The 25,234-nt window shown below is 38.0% G+C and overlaps 1 protein-coding gene across 2 annotated transcripts; it reads right to left on the bottom strand.

Annotated features, from left to right (window-relative positions):
• Positions 1-10,913: 10,913 nt before the first annotated feature.
• On the bottom strand, positions 10,914-23,789 carry LOC115928119. 2 transcript variants are annotated; one of them, XM_030994880.1, is made up of 9 exons: positions 22,974-23,789; positions 20,050-20,159; positions 16,503-16,730; positions 15,747-15,977; positions 14,728-14,863; positions 14,342-14,541; positions 13,872-14,037; positions 13,191-13,309; positions 10,914-12,480 (listed from the first exon to the last, which is right to left on the bottom strand). In XM_030994880.1, the coding sequence occupies exons 1-9, from the start codon at positions 23,107-23,109 to the stop codon at positions 12,166-12,168; spliced, it is 1,641 nt and encodes a 546-aa protein (XP_030850740.1). In that variant the 5' UTR covers positions 23,110-23,789; the 3' UTR covers positions 10,914-12,165. The 2 variants fall into 2 exon arrangements, with proteins under 2 accessions (XP_030850740.1, XP_030850741.1); XM_030994881.1 differs by lacking the exon at positions 22,974-23,789 and having other exon boundaries at positions 17,456-22,404.
• Between the last annotated feature and the right edge of the window lie 1,445 nt (positions 23,790-25,234).

Here is a 25,234-nt window from a genome sequence, read left to right as displayed (position 1 = left end):
GAAGGGGGTGGGGTTAATACATTCGTTGCTAATTCCCATTTGCTTTAAAAGTGCTGAGACTCATGTGAAATGTAGATTATTACATGCCTCATCGAAAACGGGGTGCACAAATTCTAGCAGTGGACATTAAAAAGGGCTTATTTGAGCGCATATCAACCAATGTCCAGCACAATCCTTAACATTTGGCGCATATAACGTCTAGAGTATATAGAAGGGGGTAGGGTTAATCCATTCGTGGCTAATTCCCATTTGCTTTAAAAGTGCTGAAACTCATGTGAAATGTAGATTATTATATACCTCATCGAAAACGGGGTGCAGAAAGTCTAGCAGCCGACATTAAAAAGGTTTTATTTGAGCGCATATCAACCAAGGTCCAGAACAAATATTTTTGTTAGTAGCGAATAACGTGGAGAGTATATCGGTGAATGGGCTTTAGGGCTTTAATACATTCGCCGCTAGTTCCCACTAGCTTTAAATGTGCTTAAACTTACATGAAATGTAGATTATTATATACTTCATCGAATACGGGGTGCAAAAATTCTAGCAGCGGACATTAAAAAGGTCTTATTTGAGCGCATATCAACCAATGTCCAGCACAAACCTTAACATTTGGCGCATATAACGTCTAGAGTATATAGAAGGGGGTGGGGTTAATACATTCGTTGCTAATTCCCATTTGCTTTAAAAGTGCTGAAACTCATGTGAAATGTAGATTATTATATACCTCATCGAAAACGGGGTGCAGAAAGTCTAGCAGCCGACATTAAAAAGGTTTTATTTGAGCGCATATCAACCAATGTCCAGCACAAACCTTAACATTTGGCGCATATTATAACGTCTAGAGTAAATAGAAGGGGGTGGGGTTAATACATTCGTTGCTAATTCCCATTTGCTTTAAAAGTGCTGAAACTCATGTGAAATGTAGATTATTATATACCTCATCGAAAACGGGGTGCAGAAAGTCTAGCAGCCGACATTAAAAAGGTTTTATTTGAGCGCATATCAACCAAGGTCCAGAACAAATATTTTTGTTAGTAGCGAATAACGTGGAGAGTATATCGGTGAATGGGCTTTAGGGCTTTAGTACATTCGCCGCTAGTTCCCACTAGCTTTAAATGTGCTTAAACTTACATGAAATGTAGATTATTATATACTTCATCGAATACGGGGTGCAAAAATTCTAGCAGTGGACATTAAAAAGGTCTTATTTGAGCGCATATCAACCAATGTCCAGCACAAACCTTAACATTTGGCGCATATAACGTCTATAGTATAGAGAAGGGGGTGGGGTTAATACATTCGTTGCTAATTCCCATTTGCTTTAAAAGTGCTGAGACTCATGTGAAATGTAGATTATTACATGCCTCATCGAAAACGGGGTGCACAAATTCTAGCAGTGGACATTAAAAAGGGCTTATTTGAGCGCATATCAACCAATGTCCAGCACAATCCTTAACATTTGGCGCATATAACGTCTAGAGTATATAGAAGGGGGTAGGGTTAATCCATTCGTGGCTAATTCCCATTTGCTTTAAAAGTGCTGAAACTCATGTGAAATGTAGATTATTATATACCTCATCGAAAACGGGGTGCAGAAAGTCTAGCAGCCGACATTAAAAAGGTTTTATTTGAGCGCATATCAACCAAGGTCCAGAACAAATATTTTTGTTAGTAGCGAATAACGTGGAGAGTATATCGGTGAATGGGCTTTAGGGCTTTAATACATTCGCCGCTAGTTCCCACTAGCTTTAAATGTGCTTAAACTTACATGAAATGTAGATTATTATATACTTCATCGAATACGGGGTGCAAAAATTCTAGCAGCGGACATTAAAAAGGTCTTATTTGAGCGCATATCAACCAATGTCCAGCACAAACCTTAACATTTGGCGCATATAACGTCTAGAGTATATAGAAGGGGGTGGGGTTAATACATTCGTTGCTAATTCCCATTTGCTTTAAAAGTGCTGAAACTCATGTGAAATGTAGATTATTATATACCTCATCGAAAACGGGGTGCAGAAAGTCTAGCAGCCGACATTAAAAAGGTTTTATTTGAGCGCATATCAACCAATGTCCAGCACAAACCTTAACATTTGGCGCATATTATAACGTCTAGAGTAAATAGAAGGGGGTGGGGTTAATACATTCGTTGCTAATTCCCATTTGCTTTAAAAGTGCTGAAACTCATGTGAAATGTAGATTATTATATACCTCATCGAAAACGGGGTGCAGAAAGTCTAGCAGCCGACATTAAAAAGGTTTTATTTGAGCGCATATCAACCAAGGTCCAGAACAAATATTTTTGTTAGTAGCGAATAACGTGGAGAGTATATCGGTGAATGGGCTTTAGGGCTTTAGTACATTCGCCGCTAGTTCCCACTAGCTTTAAATGTGCTTAAACTTACATGAAATGTAGATTATTATATACTTCATCGAATACGGGGTGCAAAAATTCTAGCAGTGGACATTAAAAAGGTCTTATTTGAGCGCATATCAACCAATGTCCAGCACAAACCTTAACATTTGGCGCATATAACGTCTATAGTATAGAGAAGGGGGTGGGGTTAATACATTCGTTGCTAATTCCCATTTGCTTTAAAAGTGCTGAGACTCATGTGAAATGTAGATTATTACATGCCTCATCGAAAACGGGGTGCACAAATTCTAGCAGTGGACATTAAAAAGGGCTGATTTGAGCGCATATCAACCAATGTCCAGCACAATCCTTAACATTTGGCGCATATAACGTCTAGAGTATATAGAAGGGGGTAGGGTTAATCCATTCGTGGCTAATTCCCATTTGCTTTAAAAGTGCTGAAACTCATGTGAAATGTAGATTATTATATACCTCATCGAAAACGGGGTGCAGAAAGTCTAGCAGCCGACATTAAAAAGGTTTTATTTGAGCGCATATCAACCAAGGTCCAGAACAAATATTTTTGTTAGTAGCGATTAACGTGGAGAGTATATCGGTGAATGGGCTTTAGGGCTTTAATACATTCGCCGCTAGTTCCCACTAGCTTTAAATGTGCTTAAACTTACATGAAATGTAGATTATTATATACTTCATCGAATACGGGGTGCAAAAATTCTAGCAGCGGACATTAAAAAGGTCTTATTTGAGCGCATATCAACCAATGTCCAGCACAAACCTTAACATTTGGCGCATATAACGTCTAGAGTATATAGAAGGGGGTGGGGTTAATACATTCGTTGCTAATTCCCATTTGCTTTAAAAGTGCTGAAACTCATGTGAAATGTAGATTATTATATACCTCATCGAAAACGGGGTGCAGAAAGTCTAGCAGCCGACATTAAAAAGGTTTTATTTGAGCGCATATCAATCAAGGTCCAGAACAAATATTTTCGTTAATAGCGAATAACGTAGAGAGTATATCGGTGAACGGGGTTTGGCCTTTAATACATTCGCCGCTAGTTCCCACTAGCTTTTAGTGTGCTTAAACTCACATGAAATGTAGATTATTATATACCTCATCGAATACAGGGTGCAAAAAATTTAGCAGCCGACATTAAAGAGGTCTTATTTGAGCGCATATCAACCAATGTCCAGAACAAACCTAAACGTTTCGCGCATATAACGTCTAGAGTGTATAGAAGGGGATGGGGTTAATACATTCGTTGCTAATTCCCATTTGCTTTAAAAGTGCTGGAACTCCTATGAAATGTAGAATATTATATACCTCATCGAATCCGGGTTGCAGAAAATCTAGCAGCCGACATTAAAAAGGTTTTATTTGAGCAGATATCAACCAATGTCCAGCACAAACCTTAACATTTGGCGCATATTATAACGTCTAGAGTATATAGAAGGGGGTGGGGTTAATACATTCGTTGCTAATTCCCATTTGCTTTAAAAGTGCTGAAACTCATGTGAAATGTAGATTATTATATACCTCATCGAAAACTGGGTGCAAAAAGTCTAGCAGCCGACATTAAAAAGGTTTTATTTGAGCGCATATCAACCTAGGTCCAGAACAAATATTTTTGTTAGTAGCGAATAACGTGGAGAGTATATCGGTGAATGGGCTTTAGGGCTTTAATACATTCGCCGCTAGTTCCCACTAGCTTTAAATGTGCTTAAACTTACATGAAATGTAGATTATTATATACTTCATCGAATACGGGGTGCAAAAATTCTAGCAGCGGACATTTTAAAGGTCTTATTTGAGCGCATATCAACCAATGTCCAGCACAAACCTTAACATTTGGCGCATATAACGTCTAGAGTATAGAGAAGGGGGTGGGGTTAATACATTCGTTGCTAATTCCCATTTGCTTTAAAAGTGCTGAAACTCATGTGAAATGTAGATTATTATATACCTCATCGAAAACGGGGTGCAGAAAGTCTAGCAGCCGACATTAAAAAGGTTTTATTTGAGCGCATATCAACCAATGTCCAGAACAAACCTAAACGTTTGGCGCATATAACGTCTAGAGTATATAGAAGGGGGTGGGGTTAATACATTCGTTGCTAATTCCCATTTGCTTTAAAAGTGCTGAAACTCATGTGAAATGTAGATTATTATATACCTCATCGAAAACGGGGTGCAGAAAGTCTAGCAGCCGACATTAAAAAGGTTTTATTTGAGCGCATATCAACCAATGTCCAGCACAAACCTTAACATTTGGCGCATATTATAACGTCTAGAGTAAATAGAAGGGGGTGGGGTTAATACATTCGTTGCTAATTCCCATTTGCTTTAAAAGTGCTGAAACTCATGTGAAATGTAGATTATTATATACCTCATCGAAAACGGGGTGCAGAAAGTCTAGCAGCCGACATTAAAAAGGTTTTATTTGAGCGCATATCAACCAAGGTCCAGAACAAATATTTTTGTTAGTAGCGAATAACGTGGAGAGTATATCGGTGAATGGGCTTTAGGGCTTTAGTACATTCGCCGCTAGTTCCCACTAGCTTTAAATGTGCTTAAACTTACATGAAATGTAGATTATTATATACTTCATCGAATACGGGGTGCAAAAATTCTAGCAGCGGACATTAAAAAGGTCTTATTTGAGCGCATATCAACCAATGTCCAGCACAAACCTTAACATTTGGCGCATATAACGTCTATAGTATAGAGAAGGGGGTGGGGTTAATACATTCGTTGCTAATTCCCATTTGCTTTAAAGGTGCTGAGACTCATGTGAAATGTAGATTATTACATGCCTCATCGAAAACGGGTTGCACAAATTCTAGCAGTGGACATTAAAAAGGGCTTATTTGAGCGCATATCAACCAATGTCCAGCACAATCCTTAACATTTGGCGCATATAACGTCTAGAGTATATAGAAGGGGGTAGGGTTAATCCATTCGTGGCTAATTCCCATTTGCTTTAAATGTGCTTAAACTTACATGAAATGTAGATAATTATATACTTCATCGAATACGGGGTGCAAAAATTCTAGCAGTGGACATTAAAAAGGTCTTATTTGAGCGCATATCAACCAATGTCCAGCACAAACCTTAACATTTGGCGCATATAACGTCTAGAGTATATAGAAGGGGGTAGGGTTAATCCATTCGTTGCTAATTCCCATTTGCTTTAAAAGTGCTGGAACTCCTATGAAATGTAGATTATTATATACTTCATCAAATACGGGGTGCAAAAATTCTAGCAGCGGACATTAAAAAGGTTTTATTTGAACGCATATCAACCAATGTCCAGCACAAACCTTAACATTTGGCGCATATTATAACGTCTAGAGTAAATAGAAGGGGTGGGGTTAATACATTCGTTGCTAATTCCCATTTGCTTTAAAAGTGCTGGAACTCCTATGAAATGTAGAATATTATATACCTCATCGAATACGGGGTGCAGAAAGTCTAGCAGCCGACATTAAAAAGGTTTTATTTGAGCGCATATCAACCAAGGTCCAGAACAAATATTTTTGTTAGTAGCGAATAACGTGGAGAGTATATCGGTGAATGGGCTTTAGGGCTTTAATACATTCGCCGCTAGTTCCCACTAGCTTTAAATGTGCTTAAACTTACATGAAATGTAGATTATTATATACTTCATCGAATACGGGGTGCAAAAATTCTAGCAGCGGACATTAAAAAGGTCTTATTTGAGCGCATATCAACCAATGTCCAGCACAAACCTTAACATTTCGCGCATATAACGTCTAGAGTATAGAGAAGGGGGTGGGGTTAATACATTCGTTGCTAATTCCCATTTGCTTTAAAAGTGCTGAAACTCATGTGAAATGTAGATTATTATATACCTCATCGAAAACGGGGTGCAGAAAGTCTAGCAGCCGACATTAAAAAGGTTTTATTTGAGCGCATATCAACCAAGGTCCAGAACAAATATTTTTGTTAGTAGCGATTAACGTGGAGAGTATATCGGTGAATGGGCTTTAGGGCTTTAGTACATTCGCCGCTAGTTCCCACTAGCTTTAAATGTGCTTAAACTTACATGAAATGTAGATTATTATATACTTCATCGAATACGGGGTGCAAAAATTCTAGCAGCGGACATTAAAAAGGTCTTATTTGAGCGCATATCAACCAATGTCCAGCACAAACCTTAACATTTGGCGCATATAACGTCTATAGTATAGAGAAGGGGGTGGGGTTAATACATTCGTTGCTAATTCCCATTTGCTTTAAAGGTGCTGAGACTCATGTGAAATGTAGATTATTACATGCCTCATCGAAAACGGGTTGCACAAATTCTAGCAGTGGACATTAAAAAGGGCTTATTTGAGCGCATATCAACCAATGTCCAGCACAATCCTTAACATTTGGCGCATATAACGTCTAGAGTATATAGAAGGGGGTAGGGTTAATCCATTCGTGGCTAATTCCCATTTGCTTTAAATGTGCTTAAACTTACATGAAATGTAGATAATTATATACTTCATCGAATACGGGGTGCAAAAATTCTAGCAGTGGACATTAAAAAGGTCTTATTTGAGCGCATATCAACCAATGTCCAGCACAAACCTTAACATTTGGCGCATATAACGTCTAGAGTATATAGAAGGGGGTAGGGTTAATCCATTCGTTGCTAATTCCCATTTGCTTTAAAAGTGCTGGAACTCCTATGAAATGTAGATTATTATATACTTCATCAAATACGGGGTGCAAAAATTCTAGCAGCGGACATTAAAAAGGTTTTATTTGAACGCATATCAACCAATGTCCAGCACAAACCTTAACATTTGGCGCATATTATAACGTCTAGAGTAAATAGAAGGGGTGGGGTTAATACATTCGTTGCTAATTCCCATTTGCTTTAAAAGTGCTGGAACTCCTATGAAATGTAGAATATTATATACCTCATCGAATACGGGGTGCAGAAAGTCTAGCAGCCGACATTAAAAAGGTTTTATTTGAGCGCATATCAACCAAGGTCCAGAACAAATATTTTTGTTAGTAGCGAATAACGTGGAGAGTATATCGGTGAATGGGCTTTAGGGCTTTAATACATTCGCCGCTAGTTCCCACTAGCTTTAAATGTGCTTAAACTTACATGAAATGTAGATTATTATATACTTCATCGAATACGGGGTGCAAAAATTCTAGCAGCGGACATTAAAAAGGTCTTATTTGAGCGCATATCAACCAATGTCCAGCACAAACCTTAACATTTGGCGCATATAACGTCTAGAGTATAGAGAAGGGGGTGGGGTTAATACATTCGTTGCTAATTCCCATTTGCTTTAAAAGTGCTGAAACTCATGTGAAATGTAGATTATTATATACCTCATCGAAAACGGGGTGCAGAAAGTCTAGCAGCCGACATTAAAAAGGTTTTATTTGAGCGCATATCAACCAAGGTCCAGAACAAATATTTTTGTTAGTAGCGATTAACGTGGAGAGTATATCGGTGAATGGGCTTTAGGGCTTTAATACATTCGCCGCTAGTTCCCACTAGCTTTAAATGTGCTTAAACTTACATGAAATGTAGATTATTATATACTTCATCGAATACGGGGTGCAAAAATTCTAGCAGCGGACATTAAAAAGGTCTTATTTGAGCGCATATCAACCAATGTCCAGCACAAACCTTAACATTTGGCGCATATAACGTCTAGAGTATATAGAAGGGGGTGGGGTTAATACATTCGTTGCTAATTCCCATTTGCTTTAAAAGTGCTGAAACTCATGTGAAATGTAGATTATTATATACCTCATCGAAAACGGGGTGCAGAAAGTCTAGCAGCCGACATTAAAAAGGTTTTATTTGAGCGCATATCAACCAAGGTCCAGAACAAATATTTTCGTTAATAGCGAATAACGTAGAGAGTATATCGGTGAACGGGGTTTTGGCCTTTAATACATTCGCCGCTAGTTCCCACTAGCTTTTAGTGTGCTTAAACTCACATGAAATGTAGATTATTATATACCTCATCGAATACAGGGTGCAAAAAATCTAGCAGCCGACATTAAAGAGGTCTTATTTGAGCGCATATCAACAAATGTCCAGAACAAACCTAAACGTTTCGCGCATATAACGTCTAGAGTGTATAGAAGGGGATGGGGTTAATACATTCGTTGCTAATTCCCATTTGCTTTAAAAGTGCTGGAACTCCTATGAAATGTAGAATATTATATACTTCATCGAATCCGGGGTGCAGAAAATCTAGCAGCCGACATTAAAAGGGTTTTATTTGAGCACATATCAACCAATGTCCAGCACAAACCTTAACATTTGGCGCATATTATAACGTCTAGAGTATATAGAAGGGGGTAGGGTTAATACATTCGTTGCTAATTCCTATTTGCATTTAAAAGAGCTGGAACTCCTATGAAATGTAGATTATTATATACTTCATCGAATACGGGGTGCAAAAATTCTAGCAGCGGACATTAAAAAGGTCTTATTTGAGCGCATATCAACCAATGTCCAGCACAAACCTTAACATTTGGCGCATATAACGTCTAGAGTATAGAGAAGGGGGTGGGGTTAATACATTCGTTGCTAATTCCCATTTGCTTTAAAAGTGCTGAAACTCATGTGAAATGTAGATTATTATATACCTCATCGAAAACGGGGTGCAGAAAGTCTAGCAGCCGACATTAAAAAGGTTTTATTTGAGCGCATATCAACCAAGGTCCAGAACAAATATTTTTGTTAGTAGCGATTAACGTGGAGAGTATATCGGTGAATGGGCTTTAGGGCTTTAATACATTCGCCGCTAGTTCCCACTAGCTTTAAATGTGCTTAAACTTACATGAAATGTAGATTATTATATACTTCATCGAATACGGGGTGCAAAAATTCTAGCAGCGGACATTAAAAAGGTCTTATTTGAGCGCATATCAACCAATGTCCAGCACAAACCTTAACATTTGGCGCATATAACGTCTAGAGTATATAGAAGGGGGTGGGGTTAATACATTCGTTGCTAATTCCCATTTGCTTTAAAAGTGCTGAAACTCATGTGAAATGTAGATTATTATATACCTCATCGAAAACGGGGTGCAGAAAGTCTAGCAGCCGACATTAAAAAGGTTTTATTTGAGCGCATATCAATCAAGGTCCAGAACAAATATTTTCGTTAATAGCGAATAACGTAGAGAGTATATCGGTGAACGGGGTTTTGGCCTTTAATACATTCGCCGCTAGTTCCCACTAGCTTTTAGTGTGCTTAAACTCACATGAAATGTAGATTATTATATACCTCATCGAATACAGGGTGCAAAAAATCTAGCAGCCGACATTAAAGAGGTCTTATTTGAGCGCATATCAACCAATGTCCAGCACAAACCTTAACATTTGGCGCATACACACTTAAAATAGTTGGGCAAAAAAATGCCCAACTTTTAACCAACACTGAGCAACATACGGTCCACACAACTATTGGTTAAAATCTGCCCAACTGATGTTGGGTAATCAGTTTGCTATGTGGTTGGGCAAATTAAATTGCCCATCAGTTGGTGACCCATCATATTTTACCCAACTCTACAATTGCCTAACAGTTGGTTATATTTTCAGTTGGGTAATTTCTTGCCCAACCAATTTTACCCAGTTAGATATTGCCCAACCTTCTATTTGCCCAACTTTTGAGTAAGTTTAATGTTGGTTAATTAAATGCCCAACCAGTTTTTACCCAACTCCCAGTTTGCCCAACTATCAAAACACCCATCTATTGGGTAATAATTGCTCAACAATTTCTCTGCAACATCCATTTGCCCAACTCTCAAAACACCCATCTATTGAGTAATAATTGCTCAACAATTTCTCCACAATATCCATTTGCCCAACTATCAAAACACCCATCTATTGGGTAATAATTGCTCAACTATTTCTCCACAATATCCATTTGCCCAACTATCAAAACACCCATCTATTGGGTAATAATTGCTCAACTATTTCTCCACAATATCCATTTGCCCAACTCTCAAAACACCCATCTATTGGGTAATAATTGCTCAACAATTTCTTCGCAATATCCAGTTGCCCAACTCTCAAAACACCCATCTATTGGGTAATAATTGCTCAACAATTTCTCCGCAATATCCATTTGCCCAACTCTCAAAACAACCATCTATTGGATAATAATTGCTCAACAATTTCTCCGCAATATCCATTTGCCCAACTCTCAAAACACCCATCTATTGGGTAATAATTGCTCAACTATTTCTCCACAATATCCATTTGCCCAACTATCAAAACACCCATCTATTGGGTAATAATTGCTCAACTATTTCTCCACAATATCCATTTGCCCAACTATCAAAACAACCATCTATTGGGTAATAATTGCTCAACTATTTCTCCACAATATCCATTTGCCCAACTCTTTAATTCGTCTGTTGGATAATCATTGCTCAACATTTTTTCCATAACATCTATTTGCTCAACTCTTTTTCTCATCTAAAGGGTAATAATTGCTTAACTGAAACACAAATAACATACACAGTAAACACATGTTGTTGTTTTCATCAGAAACGTAAAAACAAAACTTGTTAACATCAACTACAACATTACAATTTTTGGTGAAAAAAATACAATCTTTTAAAAAAAGTAAATGCAAATATAGCCCCTTTTGGTGCAGCATGACAACTTTGATGTACACTGTATGTATCCCATGTACTCTGATTTCATACATGAATATGTGCATCATATATATTTTGTGGGTGTGGCATAGTGTTCATTTATCCTGACACACCAATACTCTGCCTTAGAGTGTTACACATGCACACATTTTTTTGAAGTGAAAACAAAAGAGGAAATAAATTCAAATCCCTCTAGATTATTTGACATGTGCAGAAGTACCACATGAAAGTTTGGCTATCTGTGATGGTGAACAGGTACTGATCAAATAACAAGGATACACACTGCCTACTATAACTTTTTGATTAGATTAAAGACAACAAAAATCAATTGACCCTACCTGCTATACTCAGTTTGATTGATTTTATTGATATTATCAATAATATCAATACAATTTTGCAAAATGTAGATGAAAATGTTGACTTCTCTACTTCTGCTTTGCGCGATGTAAATTAATGCATGCAGTCCATTCAGCAGAGAGTTCAGCGTAGGGTCAATGGACGATACACATTACATGAAAATTAATGGTATATGTAATTTACAATCATATACCCCACTTGCTGTTTTAAACGCAGAAAATATCATAGCTCATGTTTTATGAAGAAATATATCATTTTGATGTACGAGTTATGAAACAGTACTCTTGGGATTAAAACCAAACACGATAAGCATTTGTATACGCCAGTGCAAAAGATTTATAGCCAATAATATGTTTTGTATTTATACTTGGCATATATTCATTTTTTTTCTTAAACTTTCAAGGTGGGGATGTTAAGCAATGATTGGGATAAAACAATTAGGCCTTTATCATTTTTAAAATGTACACAAAGACTTCTGCTGTGTATAAATTCACTCTTTTTTTTATATTATTCAGCGATCCTCACCCCACCCTCAAATCTTCAGTCTTACACAAACATGTATAAATTATGTAAAATAATGTGCTGAATCCAACTCATAACAGTTTGTCTTTAAGGTTATTTTGTCCAAAATAATACTTTTTTCCAGTTTTTTTTCTCCCAAAATAAACTGGTTCAAGTAGCCAAAATGTGCTAAACGATGATGTGTCAGTTTCATCTGTAGGAAATATATCACCAGTAATCATCCTTGGCGTGAACACATCATGATGGCTTATGGCATGTTCATGAAGGCTCGGACCTCCCGCAGCTTTGGTGTAAGATGCTCCCCATCGGTAAACTGGAACACCACAATCTGGAGAAATTTCCAAACAGAACAGCTTTGCGGCTGATATTCGATATCCATCACATAAAGTGCCTTAAAGCACAAGTCGACTGCTTTAAGCAGTGTTGCGGCAGGAAGTATCCTCCTCTCTACTACGACGTACGTCTGTATTGGTGTGAGAATGTTCCCACGCACAACAACAAATGGCTGTGACCTGACTGCTTCATCAATGTTATCAACATAAGTCTGGATGTCGAGAACCTCCTGTAGTCCAAAGAGAAATCAAGAAGAAATCATTTGTAATTATATGGATTGATATATATATATTTGATGCTTGTCGAATGCTTCTGCTTATGAATCCACAATCACCTACAGGACACCCAAATTTGTTTATGCATGTTCATCCCTGTCCCATCAAAACATTACTGGGTATTCTTAAATATCCCTGCGGCAAAGGTCAACTGTACCCAAACTGGTCACGTTCAGAGCATTACATCAACTAAGCTGGAAGGCATATACAGCCTGTTAATATAAGCATGCATTTTTCACATGTCATTTGCAAGTTAAAGGACTTGCTTGCATTCATGAGTGAAATGCGATGTGATGACAAATCTGAGGCCATTTGTAGTTGTACCACAGATAATGACGAACTGACTTATTAAGATTAAAGCGCCTAGTGTTGCCCCTGCAGGGCCTCCTTGGGGACCAGCGTGCCCATTACTAGGAACTTGAAAATGGTTGCTTTTCAAGTTTTACACAAATAAAATGTTATGGCAATGCCTTATCTGGTAAGAACATAGGTATTGCATTTCAACCTCAATTTCATCAGTTGTCCTAGGTTTGAAACTCTTAACAAATTAACTATTGAATTTGTTTGTAATGAAATATGATTACTATGGCAAGATTTTAAACACAAACCAAAATATATGCCTTACATGTCATTACTTTACCACCTCCCCAGCACATATACTTACTGGTTGAACGTCAATGAAGGACGACAATGTTTCTGCAGTGGTGTACGTTCCTCTCTTGGAATCTTTCCTTCCTCGGAACAAGACTGGGAGCATGTAGAATCCAAGATTGCTCTTTTCCTCTAAAAAGAGGGAAACAATGAAAGAGTTAAGTAATTAAGTCCCAATTACATATGAAGAAAAGGTGCAACAGCAAACAGGTCAATTATGGAACATCTTACAAAATGTACAGTTATATACAGCAAATTAAAAAAAAACGGTCGAATACAACAATTATTTTCTACAAATATGGGTAAAATCACTCAACGTAAATGTCAGTCAGTAATTTGGAGCTCAGCTTTCTTAGTAAAGAAATCAAAATTGCACAAACTTCAGCATAGCCTTCCCAATGAGCTTTAAACCACCATCCCCACCCCAAAAAGCAAACAAACAAAACAAGCAAGTAAAAGTATGCTAAACCTTTGTCATGGAATCATGTTTTTATCATATGTTGTACATGTATTATATGTTTCAGAGCACTTTTATTTATTTCAGTTCAATTCCTTACATGGGGGATATTAGACTCAATGTTTGGTCCTGGCCACAAAAATAAACATCATATAGTGTAATTGAAATAAATTCTTTTGACTTTCTCTCAAGTCATTTTCACTAATACTGTCAAATGTGTATTCTGACACCACATACCAAGACTGAGTTTCCCAGGGTCATGAATGTTTTCGAATTCGGCTCTTGCACTTCTCCAGTTGCCAGTTTTCTCGGTGAAGTCCACTACTTTGTTACAGAATGTGGGCCACTTCTGGTACAGTGCGTTTGCTTTCTCTGGGAACAATTCTGCAAAATCTCCTTCAATCTGTAATTGTTAGGATAGTTATAGAAGCCAGATGAAAGGTAGGATATCTTTCATTTGCATCTTCTCTTTACCATTTTGCAAGGATTTGAATGGTACACACTAACAATTATCGGTTCAATAGGGATGCACGATTTCTGTAGGACCGTGTATCTCAGATTGTTAAACGATCCCTTTAAGGAGACTGCTAAAGTAAACCTGCCCATGCAACCAAAAAACAAAAAAGTTACTTCTCAAAACATGCGACTCTAGTTTAATTTAATGTCCTTTCTTGTCACATGCAGAAGAAAAATCAAGGTCCACATACCATTCCAGCATCGAGAAGTCTGGGATATGTGGTAAGAATGTTCTTCACACAACAGTCACTTCTCTTGATCCAGTCATGTCTTTTTGTTGCTGTTTGTTTCATGTAGTCCTTCACCATGTCCTCTGGCTCCTTGTTGTTACGCAGCCATTCTTCCATTGTCGTGATGTTATCATCGTTCACAGACTCAAGATCAGTATCTCCTGGATATAATGCAACAGAACAATCAACAATTAGCATGTATCAACAAGTTTTTGATGATTGTATTGGAAGGGGGGTTTTAGTTGGCATTGCTCATGCCCCACCAGTTTGTTATGGCACAGCATGACTTCATCAGACGGATCTGAATAACTCATAACTTTAACTATATGAAAAAGTAGCCAGAATACCTTGCTTTTGAGACTCTGCCTCGTCTTCAGCTACTGGTACCCTCAGGGACTTCTCCTTTTTTCTGACATACCTCAGATGCTCCTCCAGGTAGCCTGTTGCTGGCCGTCCCTTGGCCCCCACGCAGTACCAGGCCTCCTGCTCAAATAAATTAAAATTCCTTCATAATTCAACTTCAAAAACAGTAATGCTCAACAACATTTGTTAAACATTAATAATAATCAAATAAAAGCACAATAAAATTCCAGTGTAAACTGTACATTTACATATTTTGTTACATATGTCAGTGTTTGCAATAACAAGGTTTGTCCTCTTAAGTACCTATTTCTAACTGCACACTGTTATATTCCAGCAATGTCATCAAGTCATTGCAAAAACAAAGTGAATGATGGATAATTCTGTGAATATCCATTACTCAATGGCATGCAGACAAAAGTCTAAATATTAAGAGATGTGTCATTACTGGATAATATAACTTATAAACAAGTGGTAAAAATAAACAAAAATATTGCACGATTTAGTGATTGATGCCATATTAGCTTTTCATTATTTGTAAGCTTTTCAGGCCTGTCTACTGTCAAATTTACTATTGCCAAAGATGCTCTTATAATGCTTGTGATAATGTGATACAACATGCAATTGATTGAGCATCTCCAATATAATAAATACAAGAATAACAAAATTGAGGAAGCTTCATAGCAAGTTACACAAAATAATATGATCCAGTATTCCAAAAGTTATTGCATAAACACATAATTTATTTGATTTAGACCTTAAAGTAGCTTATTGCTTCTGGCTCAAACAGAAACTTCTCATAAAATTTCACTTTCTTGTAAATGGGGTCTATGGGGTAGGGACAGATGGAGGTATGGATGGACAACCTAAGAATTAAGGCACCTCCAAGTAATAAATGCCCGCTGTGGTAAGAATCAATCCATAAATCAGTCCAGAAAAAAGTGGTGATCTGAGCCATACCTGAGGTCACATATATTAAGGAAAGCAATTCATGGACAGGACTTACATAGCCAAGTGGAGATTCTGGATCTTTTAAGAAAGGAAAGCTTGTCACAATGGCATGGGCCATTGATGCCTTCACAAATGAGCTTGGCTTGGTACCATACTCCCGTATCAGGTACTGAGTCAACATATCCACAACAGTATGCCGGTCCCTTTTGCTGCAGAGATTTGTAGCATTGATGTTCCTTAATGCTGCTCTTCCCATGGTGGTCTCTCTCAATATACAAGCAATGTTCTGCAACAGATAAAGGATTTTTTTTTTAAAGATCAGTAAATTCAGAATAAACAAGTGAAATGTGACAGCATGCAGTCGGTGGGTATATCTCTGGCTGTCCGACCTCCTACAATAAGCCCATCATAAATCACTCACTGGGCATTCCTTGCAAACTTTGTTCTGATAAAAAATTTCAATGAAACCTTGAAACTGACCTTAGACTAGCTTAAAACCCATAACCCCAACCAAACATTTTCCATAACATTCCTTTATTCATTCATACCAAAATGTACCTACCAAATCATATCACTAGCCATTCTGCAGATGTAGAAATAAAATGGTATTTTTAGTAAAAACTTGAATAACCTTTGAACTGACCTTTCACCTTTGAGCCCTGCTGCTTGTCAGAAATACTGACAGACAGATAACTCCAAGACATAATGCCTCCGGCACCCTTATGTGTTGGAGGCATAAAAACTGATGAATGATGGTGACTCGACATGCCCACTCTTCAATTGTATCAGCCCACTATATACATAAACTTACGAAATGCACTTTCTTGACCCGTTTCAGGGGAGGATGTTGATCAGGACTCTTGGATTCTGGGGAGTCGTAAAGTGGCGTATCCAAACTGGGCTGGGAAGGGCTTTGTCTGGGACTCCACTCACTTCCTGTTACACAAGAGAGATCTGAGCAGTCATCTAAGGAGAACACTGATGGGCTTCTTGTCGACGTTGATGCTTGTTCCATGCTTTGTTGATTTGCAGCATGATACTACAATAAATAAATGAAAAATAATTGAACTTTCAATGTACATGTAAATGACTGATTATTTTTTACATTATTAATGACACAAACAGCCCCAGGTTAGACTTTAGTATCAAGTTTATTCCTTGAAGGGGAAAATCATTCTCACTGTTTCTGTACCCTTGTCCTATTTAAAGCAAACCCATAATTGAAAAGTGGTCACTCATGAGCCGAAGCTTCTTCAGTACATCTATAATATAATAATATCCAGTTAGGAACTTTCACTTTAGGCAGGAACATGCATTGGTAAAAAATAGCACATTTCCGGGGCCTCAATGAAGTACATATGCTAGAAAAACTTGGCATGAGTCATGGTACATTTAAGAAATTACAACATAATATGAATGAATGCAAATATAACAGACACATTTTCAGATACAGAAACAATGAAGTTAATAACGAGTTAAAAAATTCAAACCAGATATTTACTGTAAAATTTTCATTGGAATAATCAAAATTTGTTAGCAAGTCAGTACAGATCGATCAAGGTTAGCTTCTTAGCTATTTTTTCAATCAAAATGTGTAGAATGATACACTAAGAACTGATTCATAGATATAATTGTAATTGGAATAACAGTTTCTTTCTTTTGCTTTGTTTTGGTTCTGTTCTCTAAGACAAAATTTGCAAGTGCACCTGTAATGTCTAGTTGTAAAAATATATCACTTGCTTGCAACGGGTTGCCTACACGTACCTTCTTGTTCCTAGATGAATGAATGGTGCACCACAATATACAAGCAGCGCCCTCTTCCACTATAGGACTGGACAGCATTGACTGGCCTGTGATCAAACAGGTCACACCATTCAACAGCAGCTTGTGCTTCCTCTCTGCCCACCTGTACTGCAAATGCTTCAACATGTCTGTTGAAGTACAAGGTCTGATACAGCCGAAGGAGCAGATACAACTTTTCTTGCACCACTACAATATGCTGAACACGTCCAAACGTGGGTCCATCATCATCAGTCCAATATAGAAGTACATCAACACCTGCCCGGAACTCATATCCATGAATGTCCACTTTCCCAGCAACTGTAACTTCGGTTCCCCTTCCACAGTTAATTTTTTTGCAAAGTGCCTCATCATCAAGTAGATCACCAAGCATTGCTGCAGCTTGCTGTGACACATTGATATCTTGGCTATCCAGTGACTGATTTGATACTGACCTGTAGCACCGTGCCATTTGGTATCTGTTAGCCAATGTTTTGACAATGTTTTGGTAGTTGCAAGATACACTGGCAATCTGCTTGAAAGGTCTGTGCATTGCTTCAAAACGCAATGCTGAATACTGGGTCAGTGGCCCAAGGTGTTTCAGTGCACGTGGGTAATGCACAAGAAAGTGCTGCTTCGGAGTTAGACTAGCTTCAGGGAAGAGCTGCATGAAGAGCCTGTGGTGATCATCAATCATTGCCTTCAGGACATAGATGGCAGACTTACTGATACTGGGACTCATAACGATTTTGAAGATGTCAATGATTGACAGTAAGAGTTCCCACTCATCACACATCTCATCAATCTTGTCTCCTAACATGAGAGGGATGTTGTATGCAAGGCACGTCATCTGTGCTGATGTCTGTCCACTGGCAGAATATGGATTCTTCAGTGATGCCTGCCTGATTGGGCTTGGTCTGTTTTTGCGGTCCACAAAGCCAAAATTGAATGAGGATATTCTACTGTTCACCTCATCCAGTGTTATGAAACCCTTCTGAACAAGTTTACTCAAAACAAGGTGCATTTCCAGGGGCAAGACTCCCTCTGTAAAATCATGCATTACATCTGGACATAAGTTTTGGGTGGAATGGTAGTAAGGCAATTCATTCAAAACTGTTGCATACTTCAAGCCAGATTCTGACAAGGGCTTTTGAAGATCTGTATCATAGTTTATTTCATCACGGAGATATTGGGCATCCTCTTTTGGCTGTTTCTGAAGCAACGAGCGATGGCCTCTACAGAATCTACAGTAATAGTTGGCACGGAAACAGGTTGTACATCCCAGCATGGCATGAATGCCAAGATTGTCCCCTACAACTTGGAATAAGTAGGGTTTGACCCTACCCTCAAACTCTTTGCACTTGATAGTGAGTCCATCAGTCCACATCTGCTGCAGATCATCCTTGATTACCTTCAAAACTTCTGAGATGCCATATTTACTCAAAAGCGGAGATGTGATCATAGCTGTGAGCATGATATTTTCCAGCCTAGCCTGGTATTTCCTGGGAAGGGATAACGCACTTGTATAAAAGGCACTTACCTTGTGTTTGCCGCGTTTTGACCCAAGCGGATTGGCTGTCTCAAACTCATCATTGTACAACAACAGAGGCACTAAGAATTCACAGTCTTGTCTAGCAGTAGCTTCCTGCCTTTTATAATAGTGACCATCTTTGAATGAATACAAAACATCATTATCTTTTGATCCTTTTTGAGACAGTATGGCGTTCATTACTCCTGGTCGCTCTAAGTATTGTTTAATAGTGTCAGCTAGTGGTATATATTGAAAGGTTTCTTTTTGTGTGCTTTGCAGTGGATCACCTGTCTTTTGATCAATTTTTGGTTTTAAGCAAGTTCCCAACAACACCTCACAAGGCTGAATGAAATCACCTTTCTCAGAGAAATATTTTTTCTGTTGAGTATCTGACATGAGCTCTGAAAATGGATTCTTTGAATTCTCGAATACATCTTGTATATCAGATCTCAGCTCACTGTTAGCTGCATATTGTGGCTCACTTAAGATATCCATCACATCCTGTTGCACAGTTTGTAACACAGAAATAACCAAATCTTGTGCGGTTTGAATGACCTTGTTGGTGTGTGAAGCAGGCACATTAGTCCTTGCCCTGAGTTCTGCTACAAACTTTGCTGCAATATCAGGTAGTCTCTCTGTTTGCGTTTCAAAAGAGACATCTTCCTGCTCACTGCTTTCTCCAACAAACAATGCCTTTTCCTGGTGCAGTTGTTCCAAATTCCCTTCAGTGTTGTTATTCTTTCCTAGAACAGATCCTTCATAACAGGTTTCACTTTGGTGATCTGGAACTGCTTTTGTAGTTGTGCTTGACGTCTTTATCCGTGCAGCGTGCTTTGAAATGAGATGTTTTCTATATCCCGATAATGTACGAAATGTTAGTCTACATGCCCCTTGCATGCATGTTATACTTACATTTTTCCCCCTGGTTGTTGTATGTGTGTATTTTAAATGATGGAATAGGCAAGAAATATCCCCCCTAATTAAATCAAGACACTGAAAGCATCTGTAACTATCCATAGTGAGATATTGTGCCACATCTAGGGCCTACCTCTGCACGCCACCCAGCGAGAAACTTCAATCGAGGTCCAATCTTGGGTATGAAGGATGTGATTATACTTTCACTTAGAAGGGGAAGGGTTTCCACATCAACTTCATTTTCTGGAGAAGAAGAGGGAGAGATTGATAAATAAGGCTTAGTGCAGCATAAACTGATTGTTTTCATATAATACCACAAACACACGTATGGTTGCGCAAATTAAACAAAAGTATATGTTTTAGATAATGATAAGCTGTAAACATTTGCTCATGTTCCAGCTAAAATATCTTCCATTTTGAATAAATCGCATAATCAATGTTTTCTTATTCCACAAGGGTCTATGAAAATCTGAATTTTCAAATGCGATTTTCTCGAAAATTTGGTCTTCGTATAGAAAACTTACTTTTAGATCATACTAGCGAATTGTATCAACTAATTGCTATTTATTTTCAGGTGATGTTATTAACATCCACACAATCAAATTAAGAATGGAAACCTTTTCTAAAGTCATACTAGTAATCACCTTAGTTTAGTCAAATTGTGCCTAATTTTTAACAATGTAGGGGCCTATTTAAAGTATAAAGATTAGTTGCATCAGCAATGAATTTGATTTCAAAGAAAGTCATTCAACTTACCAAATGAATCAGAATGATTTGAGAGTTAGCATAGAGGTCAATGTATGCTGATTGGTTAATTAACATTACTAATTCATTGATAATCATATGTGTCTTCTCCATGTGCACTGTCATGCCTATTACTTCAACTTTAAACTGCCATACCGGTAATTGTTTTTTTCAACCTTTTGCGGCTGCCATGATATTGTCTGCATTAGTAGCCATGTTTCTCAGCTTTAGTATGACAAATAACCTAGCTATATCTGACCAGGGTTTCTCAAAAAGTCTAGCACTCAAGCCTTTCACAGGCCACTTACAGTACCATACAACCATATATAAATTATAGTGTGTTACCTTGAATAGAGGCAACTGACAATTGTTTATCCTAGAAAAGATAATTTGTGGTGTTTAATAATTCTTTTGTACAGCTTATTGTTCAGTGGTGTGAAACATTAAAAAAAATGCATGTGCTGGAACATTTCACTGATATGAAGCAAAATAGGACAGTTAATCCTGTACTAACGAATGTCCTTCCTCCATGTGCACCTCCATCCCAAAATCGAATCGGTTCGTTGGCTTTGCAACTTGCAAGATACATGTACATGTCCCAAGTTTGGATGGTAATCCGTCCATCGGTTCTAATGATTTCATTGAAATCTGGACATGTAGTAAAATAGTGTACAATTTTGTGGGCATAATTTGGTGGCTTAAGCATCTGTAATTTTTCCATATTTAAAAATTATTTTCAGAAAAAGATTTGTTTAAATGAGAAAAAATGTACCCATGTTAAAAATTGTGCCCATTCGTGTACTACAGCGAGGTCACTGCAATTTCGAAAACCACCACAGCCTCTTGGTTTTGAATTAGGCTATTAATATGGGCTAAAATGTGGGTCAACTGCCTTTTAGTTGTGACAAGGAATATCGCAATAGCACATAATTAATAGCCCCATTTAAAACCAAGAGGATGTAGAGTCTATGCTCTGTAAAACAAAGTTAGGCAGATGTTACTGGGCAAATCAAAGTTTGGCGCGTTTTTGTCAAATAATTTCTCCCAACCATTTACTGTATGAAGTTACCTAATAAAAGGTCAGAAATAAGTTGGGTAGGTGTTACTTGGTAAAACTGATGTTGGGCAAATTTTGTCCAACAATTGGGTTATTTTCTACCAACCATGTAGTTACCGATGAAATAATTGGGTAATATTTTTGGGCAAATTAAAGTTGGTCATTTTTGTCCAATAATTGGGTTATTTTCTACCAACCATGTAGTTACTGATGAAATAATTTGCCCAACTAGTGTCGAATATACTACACATTATGGTGAGAATTGGGTGAATTTCCTATTGGGGTAAATTTTGTTGGTTAAAAGTTGGGTATTTTCTTTTCATCCAACACTGGGTAAATCATGCAAAATCTTTAATTTACCCAATAGTTAGTCGGACACATAAGTGCCCTCATGTTGGGTAAAAATTGGGCACTTGCCCAACATTTTTTTAGAGTGTTTGGATTTCAAAGTCCTGTAGAAAATGAAAGGGCAAAATCCTTAACATGGCAATGGGCAAGAAAAATTGTCTCACTTTTTGAAATCTAGACTTCTAGATCTACAGGAAAATGAAAGATGATCTTCCACAAAATAATGTTCATAAAATTGTACATTATTTGACAACTTCAATTTTCTGATGAATCATTCAGTTCAGTGTTGATTATTAAATATAAGTAGGCCTAGATCTAGATCTAGACCTAGACTAGATCTAGTAATAGTAATACCAATTTCAGATAACAGAGATAATTGTTCAAAATTACACCAGTCCCACGTACTGTAATACTATCTGGGTACACACCTACAAGTATGTGGTCCAATGTATTGGACCCACAGAACTCTTAAATACGTATTTAAGAGTTCTGTGATTGGACCCCATACAGCCCATGATCCATAGAAAATGGAGGGTATTGTGTTATGTATGTATTGTAGCAGGAAACAGCACAGAAATCCGGGTTTTGGCCTTTGGGTTTTGTAAAATCTTGAACAAAATATTTTTAAATATTCATTTGTGATCTAAAATTCATGGAAACAGTACAATTTGAATTTGATATCTATATCAATCAAATATTAGTTTGGATTAGTAACACATGCATTAAAAGAGCAAATTTGAGGCAAAGTTTAATAGACCAATTGAATTGAAGCGTATTCATTAACCATTGCTGAGGCATATAGAACTAGTCTACATGTTGCCCATGTGTTATGGATATGGGAACAAGTCTACAGCAAGTACCTGTTGATCATGTTCTAAACTTCTAATCTCAATAAGATGTGAACGTACCTTCTAGTATCTTTAACACTGACGGACATCCCCACCTTTGAACGATTTTGGTGAGAGGGTCTATGAACCCATCTTCACTTGAACTATCTCCGCAGCAGTTGTCGAGCTCCATTTTTAGACCCTCAGGCTCTAGCATGCAAGACTCCGATATGATGCGTATACGTACGTACGTACAGGCTGCTAGTTACGTTGGTGTATCATATAGCTCGAGCTCCCGGGCCGGGACGGCCGCGCCGGCTATACCGAGTAAATAGAAATAGTACTGCGCATGGCATGCTGATCGCGAGCGACCAGGCCATGTGCGCGCTACCCCAAGACCAATACCAGGCAAACTTTACCCAAGTCTGGTTAAACGTAAGTCTAGTCCCCATCGAAGGTTTCCACTGCCATTTACGCATGCGCATAATTGACGATGATAGCGTGTACGTTCCATTAATATTATTAACGTAGATTATGTAACTCTATAGGCCTACATGGTTAAGATGGCTCAGTTTTCACAAAAGATAAATCTTGGACTCTTTCAGCATCAAACTCGCACAAATTCATCGTCGCTTCAACACTCTGTTATTATAATTTTAAAATAGAAGTAAATGGTTACAATTACAGGAGAGATAATTTCAATTTTTCATAGCAATATTTACACAGCATATTGTGAGCTAAAGAAAATTGAGCTAAATATATTTGGTAAAAGGCGGTGGTCAATTACTACCCTATATAAGCAAACAAAAAAAGGCGCAAAGTGAAATTGGGTAACAGGCGTTGGTCAAATAGTACCCAATGTATGAGCAAACAAAAATTGAGCAAAGTAAAATTCGGTAAGTGGTGATGGGTAATTATTACTCAGCATATGAGCAAACACAAATATGGGCAAAATAAATTGGGTAAGGGGCGGTGGTCAATTATTACCCAATTATGAGCAAACAAAAATTTGAGCAAAGTAAAATCGGGTAAGTGGTGATGGGTAATTATTACTCAGCATATGAGCAAACAAAAATTTGGGCAAAGTAAAATTGGGTAAGAGGCGGTGGTCATTTATTACCCAATATATGAGCAAACAAAAATTTGAGCAAAGTAAAATCTATGGAGCGCCAAAGGGGCCAATATCAACAGTCACAAAAACAAACAAAGATGCATACAAACAAACAAAGAAGCATACAAACAAACAAAGGACAGAGCAAAATAGACAAAGTACCCAGAAGAAAGGACCAATTAACAAAGAATAAATCAAAGGTCAGAGCAAAATAGACAAAGTACAGGTCAGAAGAAACAGAGGGCGTTTTGGTTTACGGTAAGCAAATAGACATCAAGCACGAAAACGAGAAAGGACAAACTCAAAAGGACATCAGCTCAGCTACGAAGTGACCCTCAAAGGACAACAGAGGGCGTTTTGGTTTACGGTAAGCAAATAGACATCAAGCACGAAAACGAGAAAGGACAAACTCAAAAGGACATCAGCTCAGCTACGAAGTGACCCTCAAAGGACAACAGAGGGCGTTTTGGTTTACGGTAAGCAAATAGACATCAAGCACGAAAACGAGAAAGGACAAACTCAAAAGGACATCAGCTCAGCTACGAAGTGACCCTCAAAGGACAACAGAGGGCGTTTTGGTTTACGGTAAGCAAATAGACATCAAGCACGAAAACGAGAAAGGACAAACTCAAAAGGACATCAGCTCAGCTACGAAGTGACCCTCAAAGGACAACAGAGGGCGTCCTCGAGGTTTTTTTCTTTTTAATCTAGGGCCTACTCCAATATAATACGCTGTAGGTCAATACAACAAATATGGGCTTTCATCGAAAGGGTGCGGTGCGGTGCGGTGTGGTGTGCTCAACGCACCCATTCGATAAAAGAGGGGGGCCTTTTCTCGAAAGGGTGCGTTGAGAGCGGAGTACCATTTTAACACACCCTTTCGATGAAAGCGGGGGGGGGGGCTTTTCTCGAAAGGGTGCGTCGACTAGTCTTTCGCATCAGTCGTTTAAAATGAGGATCTCGGACAGAAGGTAATAGTTGCCAATTTAAGTATATCGAAAATGTATTAAATGAAATGGAATGGTCTTGATTACAGAGTGGTCTCTTTGATGGGGGAGACAGAGAGAAGGAAAAAAGGGAAAGGGAAGATAAAAGGAAAGAAAGAAGAATAAGAAGAGAAGAGGGAATAAGGTGGGGGGCGAAGGACTCTTGCCCCCCCCCCCCCGCCAAAAAATAAATCAGAGAGAGAGAGAGAAAGAGAAGGGAAAGGGAAAGAAGATAAAAGGAAAGA

Source organism: Strongylocentrotus purpuratus, unplaced genomic scaffold, assembly GCF_000002235.5.
Source record: "Strongylocentrotus purpuratus isolate Spur 01 unplaced genomic scaffold, Spur_5.0 spur5_scaffold_21, whole genome shotgun sequence".
Classification (NCBI taxonomy): domain Eukaryota; kingdom Metazoa; phylum Echinodermata; class Echinoidea; order Camarodonta; family Strongylocentrotidae; genus Strongylocentrotus; species Strongylocentrotus purpuratus.
Note: the sequence above shows the minus strand (reverse complement) of the source record. Positions and strands in the feature narration are given on the sequence as shown.